Here is a 12,864-nt window from a genome sequence, read left to right as displayed (position 1 = left end):
CCAAGAAATGGAAATCGCAGAAATTCTGTGCAGTATCATTCTTTGATATGGCTTGAAATAAATTTATATCAGATACAAGATCAGATTGAGACATCAGACATATCAATCCCCATGTGATTAGTTCTGCTGGTTAAGTCAGTTAAATAAAGGAGAGAAAAATATGGGAATGACAAGCCGACCTTGCAGCAGTTGGCTAGAATCACGGAGCTTCTCACTGAAAATGGACCAGCCAAATTTAATTTCCCAATCACAAAAAGTAGTATGTCCAAGGAAAGCTCAGTTAGAGATATCTCCAACTGCCAACAAAGCCCAATCATTATTGTTAAAAATGTCATAAATAGTAAAAGGAACCATAAAAGAAATATTATATGGCATACAAAACTCCGGACCTCTTTGGTCCTACAATAGACATGGACAGGCACACCGTGTGGGTTTTGGAAACTAGAACGATAGAAAATACATATTTCAACAGGGTGAAGAAAATCTCTCCTGCAACCAAAAGGAGGAGGCGAATAATTAGATACATTTACATGGAAAACTAATTTCAGAGAAAGGCAAATGCTATAAAAATTAGCTATTCCTTGTGTTCTGAGTAAAATACTCACCAGAAGTTTGTCTGAGCATCAAAGTATTGAAGCAAAGCCTTTGAGGTGCTTATAACTCTAGCTTTAGTGGAGAGAATTTGTAAAGTAAGTTGAGTATCATCAATGCAAGCATGAAGGAGAGGAAACCTGTCATTTGTATCTGAAAGTTCATGGACAATGGTCAAAGCAACTTTGTCAATAGTAATACCAATGCAAGAAAGATTTCCACTTTGCCAATAACTTCCCTCTCCATCTTCATGTGCACTATGACCCATCTTGGTTCCAGAAGACTCAATAGGGTACATACTATATGTCACAACATCTTGAGAAACTGACATATCACTTAACACTTTGAACTTGAATGGATTTCCAGGCCTCCTGACAAACACTGGAACCCTATCACTGAAAGCAACAGCACAGTCATTCTTCTTGTTCACCAGGTGCCAATTATTTCTAAGAACTTGATTGTACGGCTCCCAGTCAATGTCACCCTCACAACTCTCTGGTTCATAAGAAAGAACTCTCCAAAGTGCCCAAGCATTATCAGTGGTGCTGGAGAGCTCAACAAAACCTGATCCCGGATAAGAGTTTAATCGCAATGGCTCCCCTGAGTTGCTCTTAGCATGCATTGATATTAAGGAGAACCACAAAATTGATGAGTTCCATTTCCTTTGTTTGTGGTACTTGACCTGTACATATTGCGGCAATATTATATACAATCATAAAGGCATTTGAAAGGCTTGAAACTAACAATTAATAAATCTATTTAAATGAGGACGGTGAATGAATTGTTAGCCCACATTTCCTATAATAATTCATAAGGCATCTTCTTCTAAACATATGCTAAATAGCAGTAACCAGTTTTCCCATTCACATATATGAACAAAATAACCAGTAATAACAGAGGCATCAAATAAACAAAATAAAAACACAAATATTAGTAAAATTGAAGTGGCACCACATCTACCAACATAAAAGCATTACAATTTAAGAGAATTAGAAAATTTTAAGATATTAATTTCTTAAAATTAAAGAATAGGGTGCAAAGCAACCTTAATTTTGCATCAGCATGTATAAAGATAGGTCTTTTCATATATAATATATGCAAACAAACTATTTTTTCTTTTAAGAAGGTGGCATTAACAAGGCCAGTTTATGGCAAATATGTAGTGGGAGGAATATACCCTAAAAAGAGCCCTTTCTCTGACAAGGGAATAATGAACTGCACCTCCTATAGCATACTTATTTTCTGCACCTTCAACCATGAAGTACATATGTTGGTGCACATCTTGAATAGCAACAATTGCCCCTGGGCATATCATGAGTAATGTTTAGTACAAATTCATCAATATTTGCAAGCAACAGACAAAAGTTGTTGGAAAATAAAATACCATCAGGAACCCTCGCCTCAAAATTATTGTCATCTTGTTGGCTATAAGACCAGTTCCTTTGCACAGCTTCACCAATCGAGCCTTTGACAGATAACCCAGAGAAGGATGAGACCATGGAGAGAATCATCTGAGGTTGAAAAGTAGGTTAGATGCAGCAACATGAGCCTTAACAGTTTTATTCAGAAACAAGGTGTGCATACTCTATAATGATGGTACCTGACAAAGTCATCAGGTGTGTGGAAAATTATGATAGAAACAGGAAAGATAAAGAACTTCTTACCTGTAGTTCTGACAACGAAATTGACATATCAAAACCTGAAACAGAACCACTGCCTACCCAAACCTGTTCTGGGTCCAAAGGACTAACTTCGGCCTTCTCAACTGATAAAGAAGAAGTTAGATGTTTCAAGATATAGTTCTGATGACGCAAGCAAAATATCCCCTCAGAAACAGGAGCTCTTGAGCAACCATCTTCATGCTGAAATGCTACAGAAGATTCTCCAGCTAAAAAATGAGATGATAATTCATTTGATTCGGCAGAAGAGAAATGAAGAATTTGGATTTCATCTTCTGCACTTTGTTGAATGACCTGGGAAAAGATTGATAACCGAGAAAGCTTAAAAATAAACTTCCTTTGCATATTTTTCAAATCAAGGTTCAGAATAAGATCAAGCTCCAATACAAACTCCTGAATATGACCTGCATAAGGGGACTAATTATTGAAAGAAATACAGATAATCAAAACATCCAACTAAAGAAGGGATGTACTTACTTGATTCACTTTCGACAACAAGAACAAGAGAAAATTGAGAGACATCTAAGTTGAAAGCTTCTGGCAGTTCCCGTTTGACTTGCTGAGATGCAAGGAGTATCTCATGCCCACCAACAAAATGATCACCATCATGTTCAGCTCTTTGCACGTTCTTGGAAGTCGATTGCACAATAGATAATACATTTTTAATGTGATGTACATAGGAAGCAGAGCACTGGACCAACATTGCCAAAGCTTTTGTTTCAAGGCAAAGAAAACCTCCCTGCCCATCATGTGTCATTCATCACAAGTTAAGATTATAAAATGGATGATAACAATAGTTTGATAACTTGATTGAACCAAATAAAATTTTTGATGGCATAAATGTACAGTAAATGTTGAGTGGCTAATCATGCCTTATCCCCATACTCAGTTATTCCAAAAGCACAGAGCAAAAAAAAATAGTTCTAACATATATTGCATGAGCAAGTGAAAACATAAAAGAAACATAAATAATCTACAATATTCGCACCTGGATCCCCCAAACAATTGTCTGCAATTTTGCCTCAATATGAAGTGATGACAGAAGCTTATTCAATTTTTGTGCACCAATCACAATATTTTTCACTGAACACCTTGTCACGAAAACCTCAGTCACTACCACATTTATGAATATCCCATGGCTAGAGGCTGGCACTTGGATATTCAAAGTAAAGCCCAACTTTTGAAGAAAATCAGGAGACTGGACACTTGGCTTTGGTTCACTGCTAAAAGATCTATCTTCCACCGCATATGATGCATTAGCGTCAGAAGAAGAAACATCTAGCATCTCATTCACAATAGTTGAAGATGATGAATTCTGAGGCAGACTCAATGACAAAGTAAATATGCAACGAGAAAGAGATGCCTCATATAAGCAATTGTGTGAACTAAGCATAAACTCTCTAAATTCAGAGCGATTAAAACTTTTTCTTATGTACCCCTGGTATCTGATGATCACAGATTGAATTTGTGATAAATCAATGAGTAATTCCAATTTCCTTTCCTCATATAATACGTCAAAACACATTCGATGGAATGAAAACCAAATACTGCAATCAGACAAGTTATCTGCAGTTGAATTTGTGCTACTAGCAGCATCAAAAACCATCTTAGAACTCCTTGCTTTATTGCTTTTCCTAGAATTACAGAGAAAGATATCCACTGACTTGAGTTTAAAGATGCCATTAATTAAAAACAGTGTGTTATTACATATGAAGGGTGTTGCCATTGAAAGCTCTTCAGCTTCAGTAACCCCAAAAACCATATCTTGTCTCTTAAACATTTGGAAGGATTCATTACCAGGAGAGCCAAAATTGTGAAAAGGATGTGATAAATCAGAAAATAAACCAGTAAGAACCTGGAACAAATAACATTTAATTGTCATTAATTTGTACAAGGTTAAGTAAGTATGTAAATGAATCAAAAGGAATCAGAAGTTATTTAACTTGAATACTAAGGAAAAGAGAAAATGAAAGCAGGTAAAAGCAACTATAATACTATTTCAAGTGCATATAATGAGTAGGTTTTTTTTTGGCCACACATCTAATGAGTGGTTAAGACTTAAGATAACTAATACTGCAATAATTATAATTACAGTAGTAATAAGTATCCAGTATTTTGTATTAAAAAAATAAAACTATCATAATCACTGAAGAAATTAATGCATGTTCAAAAATAAATAGACGGTCAGAGCCAATGGGACAACAAAAGTTGAAAAGAAATCACCTGAATGCGAGCATACAACTCATCCATAAACAATAATAGAGTACATCCAATGGCCAGCCCATAAAAAGCTGTTGAAAAAGCAATAGAGGTTGTGCTAAATGAATGAACACACTCCCTGTGACAGATACATAATTCTTAGTCATCAAAAAGTTTTATTTAAGCTAAGTGAGGACCATGTTTGATAATAGAATTAAAGAATTGCATAACATACAAATAATTGAATTAATGGTGTAAGAGAGGGATATCAGAAGGGATACAAGATACATGATTCACAAATATTATAGGGAGAGAGAGAGAGAGAGTGTGTGTGTGTGTGTGTGAGAGAGAGAGAGAGAGAGAAAGACCGGCTGAAATAAATCATTGTAAAGCAAATGACATGTCAGTTAAGAATCACAAGGCTTTCAAGAATTTTTTGTGTTTCAAGCAAGAGATAATGACTGGTCAATACTCCATAAATACATATAATTTTGAAAGGAACCATATTTTGCTAACTTTTCAGAGTTCAAAAAATTAAATGCCCTTCATACTTTATATACATCTCAGCATATACAACGTTATTCCAGTAATTAAAATTTTTATGGTAAAGAAATTATCAAGCATTCAGTAGATCAATAGAATAAGCATCATTGAGTCATTTACTTAAAAAGTTGAACAACAAAACAGTATCTTATGATATTCATTAAAAACATTTCATAAAAGACTAGCAAAATGTTGCATAATAATCAAGGTCAGGCGGTCAGCTGAATATGCACTCTACTAAAAGTAATGATAACTTCAAAATGTACATGATAGTTTATTAACTTCTAACAATTAACAAATGTTATTGAAAGCTCAATAAGAACCAAATCAAAAATTATGTTCAATAAAGAAATGAAATGGACATTCCTCTAACCAAACATTAAACTTTACTGAGTTTAGGCTAAGCAACCAGCAAACAATTTGAATTTGATAGGAACAGACACGGGTGAAAATTAAGGAAGTCACCATAAATTTTCAATATTTGTATAAGAAAATGCAAGGCTCAAATCCCTACCTGAAGGATGAAAATTGAAATGTTATGGGATCCAATACAAATATTTGATTTTTCTGTCTTTCTACCATGTCCTCAAAGTAAGCCTGCAAACCATTAAGTCTCAGATAGAATCGAAGAGAATTCTCATCTTTAGATGTATACTTTTTAGTTCCCAGTTTTGGAATATCAAGTATCTTAGGCTCCGGCAACCTGAGGCACTCAGGATCTTCGGCATCCTGTTCTCTGCAGGCATGTATTGGTGCCAAACCAGACTCTGAAGTTGGCCAAACAACAACTTCAATATCATGGATATCAAATCCGAGGTGAAAACCATCCCCACTAACTACATGGCTGTTCACACCTTCGTTTACATTCCTTGTTCCAGTCTTCCTTGATGAGAATAGGATCTGAGGGCCAGCTATGAGCACTCCCATTTGAATGTCTTTCCCAGGAAGCATTCTAAGAAAGAACATCTTTATTTTACTAGAATAGCACTCAAAACTTCTTTCCCAACTAACCTCTGGTTGGTGCTCAGTATTTTGAGAAGACAATGAAAGATCCCTGGCCCTCCCATTTCCCTGAGTCCAGTGTAAAGTATATTGTATCTGCCTAAGAAGCTTAACAACTGATAGCATTGATAAATATCCCAAATGTATGTTGAACTTTCCCACTGTCAAATTACATTTCCAAAGCCCAGAACCCAGTTTTTTTAGATCTGGATTTCTCAGAAAGCTTTTCACCTCAAAAATAAGGCGTGGACTTTGAGGACACTTGATGTCACTTTCTTCAAATTGCTTACAAGCTCTTCTCCAATTCAAGCACATTTTTCCAATAAAATTTTCTAGGCATGGGTCACAACCACCTCCAGCATGACTGACTGCACTGGTTTTATTACTATCTGAGAGGAGAAAGATTTTTGCGGGCTCAACATGCAGAATAATTTTCAAATTCTTAACTCTCTCCTTTTCTTCTCCAACAGAACTGATGAAATACTTGACTTTCACTTTTCCACAGGAAAAAGATAACGTCTGTTCAAAGATGTCTTCTATGTACATTAGGAAAAACACTTTAACAGAGAAACGGAATGAAAAAACATCTGAATGTGAGGTCCCAATATGTGATTCCACTTTTTCATTAACAGGCTGAAATGCACTCATTGAGGAAAGGGTGATGTAAATTTTTCCGAGACTTAAAATGAAGCGGAAGCATGAATATGAACTCTCAGAAACATTTCCCAGGTGTCCAACAAAATGTTCATCTTGAGTTGAAGATTTCCTCCCAAAGAAAAGGTGTGCTGTTGACTGGATTCTTTGCATAAGTTTTCGAACAAAGGTTTTGAAACAGGCATTAACAAAGAGTTCTCTGTAATTATCTTCAGAATGTTGACCGCTTGACAAAGCTTTATACCGAGCTATTCTCCGAGCCTGTGCAATAGCTTCAGCAGGCAGCTCTTTCTCAATGTCAAGAATCACCTCCCAATAGTGCTTGGCAGAAGTCAAAATTACCTTGTCTCTTGGCAGCTTAATATCAGATCTTTCCAACAAGTGATCAGGAGAATATTGCATTAGAGACAACAAATACTCATAACGATTCACATAATTTAGCCAAAAACTAGTAAAACCAACTAGTTTGTACCATGATAATTTGGGAGCTGAAATCACATGGCCTATTTTAATTGCTGCTAGTCTCCATAGATGCCGACCATTTCTCACCCGCTTGGATTCTTTAGAGGACAAATTACTAAGTGCAATGAAAACAGGAAAATCAACAGGCGAAAATAAGAAACTTAATTCTGGAACACGAAGATTGAACTCTACAAGTTTGAGATTGTTTAATTTGATGCAGGTAGCCAGTGCACTGGAGGAACAAACATCGTTAATTTGATTGCTTTTCTTATACCCCATCTTAAAGCAACTACCACTGATAACGAAAGATCCCTCCTTCAGAGGTATAAAGAACACATTAACAAGCCCTCTGCAAAGACAACCATGAACAAAATGTAGAGATTCTGCATTAAGCTCCTCTAAATCCAACAGATATGCAAAGGAATCATTTAACATGGTGAATTGTACTTGCAAATTAATGCTAAGTATCTGTAGACGGCAATGTTGGAGAATGAGATTAAAAAAGGAAGAATTAACCCGATTACTCCAACAAGTGGTAGTCAAGATGGCTTCCAGAATATCATGTAGAGCACTACCCTGGCAAGGAAGAAAGCCTATGTTATTTTGGCCAAGTTTTACACATCAAGTAGTGAAAAAGTCTTGGGCCTCTCGGCACACCTAAATGAAGGAAAAAAATCTCTTAATTGCAATCCTAATTGAGCACAAAGAGGCATAGAGATGATAAATTATTACTTTAAAAGTAATTATGCGGCAAGTAACAAATTTCAAGAAACCATATACAATTGAAACAAAGGCATGTAACAATCAGAAGTTAATTCTTACATATATTCAATACTAACAAGACATGAACAATGCTACTTACTCCACCACTCTTGTCCTAACTATAACACTCCCCCAGAAGGAATATATAGTTATTAACAATTCGTTTGATGAGTTTAGTAATTCATAGTAAAACGCCGGCGCTTCACCAGTTATTATTGTCAAGTCAGGTGCAACTTAGGAACATGATTTAAATCCATGAAATTAAAATTTATAAAAAAAGGCAAAAATAAAAGAGAAAAAAACCTCCGGATCCATCATGGACAAATCCTTCTTCAAACTCTTCAACGCCGCATTACTCAACTTCCGTGCCTTTCCGTTACCTTCCTCTTTAATTTCCCTTCAAAAGAAGAAATTAAGTAATTAAAAAATCGAATAAAGAAAAAAAAATGCAAAGTAGCGATGTGGCTTACTCATACGACAGAATAACCTTGACTCCACGAGCTTCGAAAGTGAAGGCAGAAGACGACCAATTAGAGAATCGAAAAACGAACTCTTCGATAACGAATTCTTTGAAAAAGAACCGCGAAGAAGATGAACCGTCGATGAGCTGGTGGTTGAGAGCTGACGTGTCAAGACGGAGATTTTTGGCGATTGCGATGGAATTGATGAATCCTAACTGGAGGTCTAGCTCGATATCTTGTTCCAGCCATGGACGGAGCAGAGACGAGAGTCTCCGTTTAATAAAGTTGCTCAAGAACATTTCTTTGCGGATTTCGATTACTTGAAGCGGATTAAGGTAATCTCCGTTCCTTCCATCAAACAAATAAGAGAATTTTCGCGAGAAACGAACGGAAAATTCATTTTACGATGCGCCGAGAGAGCGGGAAAGTTCGATTGGATCAACAGAGTGTGTAAATATGCGCACCGAGCTTTTTCCTTTTTTTTTTTTTTTTTTCGCAAATCGAAGTTTTGGTGCTATCGTTTCTTGCGTTTGGAATTGGACATTTTGTCATCCGAAGTTGTTTGTCTTTTTTGTTATAGATATTTTTTAAATGAATTAGAGAATAGCCCGTCCAAATAATTCTGCCGGGCCTGACCAGCCGAAATCTAAGGAAAGCCCAAAGATAGGACAAACTCCAATCAACCCAAAAAGTCATACCAAAAGCAAACCGGAATCCAGTTCTTCACCAAGTAGGAGACCAAAAAACCGTGTTTTATTGAATGACTTGATTGTCAATTTTAGAATCGTATTTGCCAAATTAATGGAATAAATCAAATTTAATTTTAATCAAATTAATCAATTAAATTGATTTAATTTGATTAATCAAATGATCATTGAATTAATTTTAGTTAGTCATCGAAAATGATCTTACAAAAATTTTAATTTTTTATTAATTTGATTTGAAAATCGAATTAATCGAATTAATTGAAATCTTAATCAAAATATTATAAAATTTATACATAAAATTAAAAATATATGAAATTATTCATTTTATTTCAAGTTATTAGAGTTTTTAATCTAATATTTTAGTGTTTGAATATTTTTGTTAGATAATTTTATTTAATTTGTTTTTTATATGAGAAAATTAAATTTTTAAAATATAATATAATTTAATATATTTTATTATTCTATTAACTAAAAAAATTAACTGAATTAATCAAATTAATTTCAGTAGATTAATTTTTAAAATTAAAAATTTTGATTTGATTAACAAAAATAATATAATATAATTCGATTCGAAATTAATCGAACCAACCAAATAAATTTCCTAAATCATATATATACATAATTTGGAAGGAGTTTATTTTAATTAAATTTAACTTTAATAATTAAACATAGGTAGTTTAAGTATTTTATTATTTGATTGGAACACTTTCAATTGTTAATCAAGTTTTTTAATTATATTTTTAATGTTATATTTTAGTATAAAGTGTATAATTTTATTAAATTTTAAGATTAACTATAAATAATTTTAAACTTAATAGAGTCATCATTGAATATAAATCAATTTTTTTATTATCATAAAAAAAAAGAAATCTCTTTTTTTTTTTATGTTCAAGTAAAAAAAATGGAGTGTAATGGAATTCAAATCAAATTTGCGAGGAAATTAATTAGTAGTGATCCATCCTTTAACATTCATTTCTATATGAAATTTTAAAAATCAATTCATGTAAAAAGTGATCAATAATTTAAGTTTCATTTAAGAATTTGATTGAAAATTGATTCATAAAACCCATCATTTAATACGATGAGAGCTTTTGAATTGAAACAAAACTCAAATAAAAATTTTTAAATAAAGTTTGTAAAATTTTTTCTTAAAAATAATTTAATAAAAAATTAAAATTAATAAATTAATAAAGTTTGATGTGAAAATAAAAAATATATAATAAAAATTATTAAAAATATTATTTATAATTCAAAATTGATCAATACTTATTCAAAATCAATATTTTTACAAACAATGTTTATCTAAAAATATATATATCAAAATTTATTAAACTTTTTTCAAATTTTGTACACTTTATTTATATAACGAAATTTTTTAATTTATCAAATTGATTTTTCATTTTTATTTTTATTTAATCATTTTTAGAAAAAAATTATACAAATTTCCTTTAAAAAACTTATTCTAAATCTTTTCCTTTCGAACGAACTCTTAAATTCAGCTAAAGCTTTATCTAAATTTTACTAAAAAAAAAAGAAAAACAAACTTTTTTTAAACTATCCATTTAAAAAAAACATTCATCCTAATTTCTGGGAAATTGTTTGCTTCAGTAGATGCACCATTCTTTGCCACGATCTCAAACCTTAGCATAGAATACATAGGAAAATTATGAAGGTTTGACTTGGTCTATACAGCCCAAAACAGATCAATGGCAGCCCTCCAAAACCGGGATGTTTGTCATTCTGTCCTCTTCAAGTCAACGTGGCATAATCCAACTGGATATACGATCTGAAATGGAAACAATCCCAACAAAACATCCAACAAAGCTTTCCCGGCAAAAAAAGAAAAACGAAATTCTTCCTTCTTGTTTCATTTTTCTTTATTTTTCCTTAACCCTTCCCTCGGTTCTTTGTTCTCCTTAATCATCTCTTATTTGGTTTATCTTATTTGTATACGAAATCCATAAGGGTTACAAAAAGGGTGGTGGCATAATCAGCCAAGAGTATTGTTCTATGGCAATCGACGGTGGCTCTCCCTACAATGACTCATCGTCATCTCCATTCAAAAAATCCCCATGGTCATCTCACAGGGCGAGTAGTTTGAATTCTTCTGCAGTTGAAGACACCAATTTCTCTCCTAATGTGCTGATGGGTTCATTGGTACGTGAAGAAGGGCATATATATTCCTTGGCGGCCTCTGGGGATTTGTTGTATACTGGTTCTGATAGCAAGAACATCAGAGTTTGGAGGAACCAGAAAGAGTTTTCAGGGTTTAAATCGAATAGTGGATTGGTGAAAGCTATAGTCATTGCCGGAGAGAAGATCTTTACGGGTCATCAAGATGGGAAGATTCGAGTTTGGAAGATTTCTAACAAAAATTCAAGTGTTCATAAACGAGTTGGGACGTTACCAACTTTCAAAGATTATTTTAAAAACTCCATCAAGCCCAGTAGTTATGTTGAAGTGAAGAGCAATCGTAGCGCCATATGGCTCAAACATTTGGATGCTATATCTTGCCTTGGTTTGAATGAAGATAAAACGTTGCTCTACTCGGCTTCTTGGGATAAAACGGTTAAAGTTTGGAGAGTTTCGGATTCAAAATGTTTAGAATCGATTCAAGCTCATGATGATGCAGTTAATTCTGTTGTTGCAGGATTCGATGGGTTAGTGTTTACAGGTTCAGCTGATGGAACAGTCAAGGTCTGGAGAAGAGAGTTACAAGGAAAAGGAACCAAGCATTTCTTTTCACAGTCATTGTTGAAACAAGAATGTGCTATTACAGCATTAGCCGTGAATCCTGATGCTACAGTTGTTTACTGTGGCTCATCGGATGGGCTGGTTAACTTTTGGGAACGTGAAAATCATCTCTCTCATGGTGGCGTTTTGAGATGCCATAAACTCGCTGTTCTCTGTTTGGTAGTAGCTGGGAATCTTGTAATCAGTGGATCAGCTGACATGGGAATTTCTGTATGGAAAAGATCAGGGAACGAGCATTTGTGCTTGTCAATGTTAAGAGGCCATAGCGGTCCTGTCAAGTGCTTGGCAATAGAAAGAGATCATGAATCAGCATCTGGTGAAAAACGGTGGATTCTTTACAGTGGTAGCCTAGATAAGTCCGTGAAGATGTGGCGCATATCGGAGAAAGCGCCGCCAATGATGCAAAGCCAGCAGCAACCTTATTCATCAGACAGCAATCGTGTGCCAACTACTTTGTCAGTGGCTCCTACTTTCTCTTCTCAGGGCAGAACTAGCCAGAACAAGTAATGGCGAAGAATTTCAACCCTTGGGCGTAATATTGATTCATGACCTAAACTTCGCATGGTCATTTCCGGGAATGGATTTCAGGTTCAGATACTTGATGTGTGACCAAGGACTTGATTTGGATTGTTAACTTTAACCGATAATGCTTATGATTTGAAGTGAAGATTAGACATTAAAGATGTTCATAGCAGATTATTTTTTATATAAAAGCAGCCACAGCTGGAGGAAAGCAGAAACGTTTGCAAATATTAAAATTTGAACTTCATATTTATTAGATGTTATTTTATAAAAATAATCGCATGAACCAATGAATTAAGCTATGAATTCATAGCAAACTCAATTTATCAACGAAATGTAATAATTAACTTTTTTCCTCTAAAAAGAACAACTTAATCCAATTTAAATTTGTGCTTAGACCAAAATATGTAATAACCTATCATATCTCCTGAATCTTAACAGAACTTCAGTTTCCTTGTTAAGTTTCATGTCTGCTTGCTTCTTTCACTTGCATCTTTACTCTTAAAATCCGTTTGTTTCACGGAGAAT

General features: G+C 34.1%; 1 protein-coding gene and 1 pseudogene across 7 annotated transcripts in view; one reads left to right on the top strand and one right to left on the bottom strand.

Annotated features, from left to right (window-relative positions):
- Window positions 1-8,901, bottom strand: part of LOC111300016 (vacuolar protein sorting-associated protein, putative (DUF1162)) — a 28,804-nt gene extending 19,903 nt beyond the window's left edge. For 5 of the 6 annotated variants that reach the window (XM_089747961.1, XM_022895591.2, XM_089747962.1 and 2 more), the window contains exons 1-12: window positions 8,363-8,895; window positions 8,196-8,289; window positions 5,527-7,706; window positions 4,494-4,608; window positions 3,259-4,125; window positions 2,748-3,009; window positions 2,256-2,674; window positions 1,976-2,102; window positions 1,769-1,893; window positions 606-1,273; window positions 390-489; window positions 180-296 (exon numbers count right to left, since the gene is read on the bottom strand). In XM_089747961.1, coding sequence (XP_089604087.1) covers window positions 180-296; window positions 390-489; window positions 606-1,273; window positions 1,769-1,893; window positions 1,976-2,102; window positions 2,256-2,674; window positions 2,748-3,009; window positions 3,259-4,125; window positions 4,494-4,608; window positions 5,527-7,706; window positions 8,196-8,289; window positions 8,363-8,652 — 5,364 coding nt within the window. In that variant the 5' untranslated portion in view covers window positions 8,653-8,895. Of the gene's footprint in view, window positions 1-179; window positions 297-389; window positions 490-605; window positions 1,274-1,768; window positions 1,894-1,975; window positions 2,103-2,255; window positions 2,675-2,747; window positions 3,010-3,258; window positions 4,126-4,493; window positions 4,609-5,526; window positions 7,707-8,195; window positions 8,290-8,362 lie in introns of all 6 variants that reach the window. The other variant, XM_089747964.1, reaches the window with a different exon arrangement.
- A 2,019-nt stretch (window positions 8,902-10,920) lies between these two features.
- On the top strand, window positions 10,921-12,571 carry LOC111300760 (protein JINGUBANG pseudogene; annotated as a pseudogene). The gene has a single exon (XR_016329542.1). The product of XR_016329542.1 is annotated as a protein JINGUBANG pseudogene (transcript).
- Window positions 12,572-12,864: the final 293 nt, after the last annotated feature.

This window comes from Durio zibethinus, chromosome 18 (assembly GCF_047325235.1).
Source record: "Durio zibethinus cultivar Kanyao isolate XHJ-2024 chromosome 18, ASM4732523v1, whole genome shotgun sequence".
Taxonomy (NCBI): Eukaryota; Viridiplantae; Streptophyta; class Magnoliopsida; order Malvales; family Malvaceae; genus Durio; species Durio zibethinus.
Note: the sequence above shows the minus strand (reverse complement) of the source record. Positions and strands in the feature narration are given on the sequence as shown.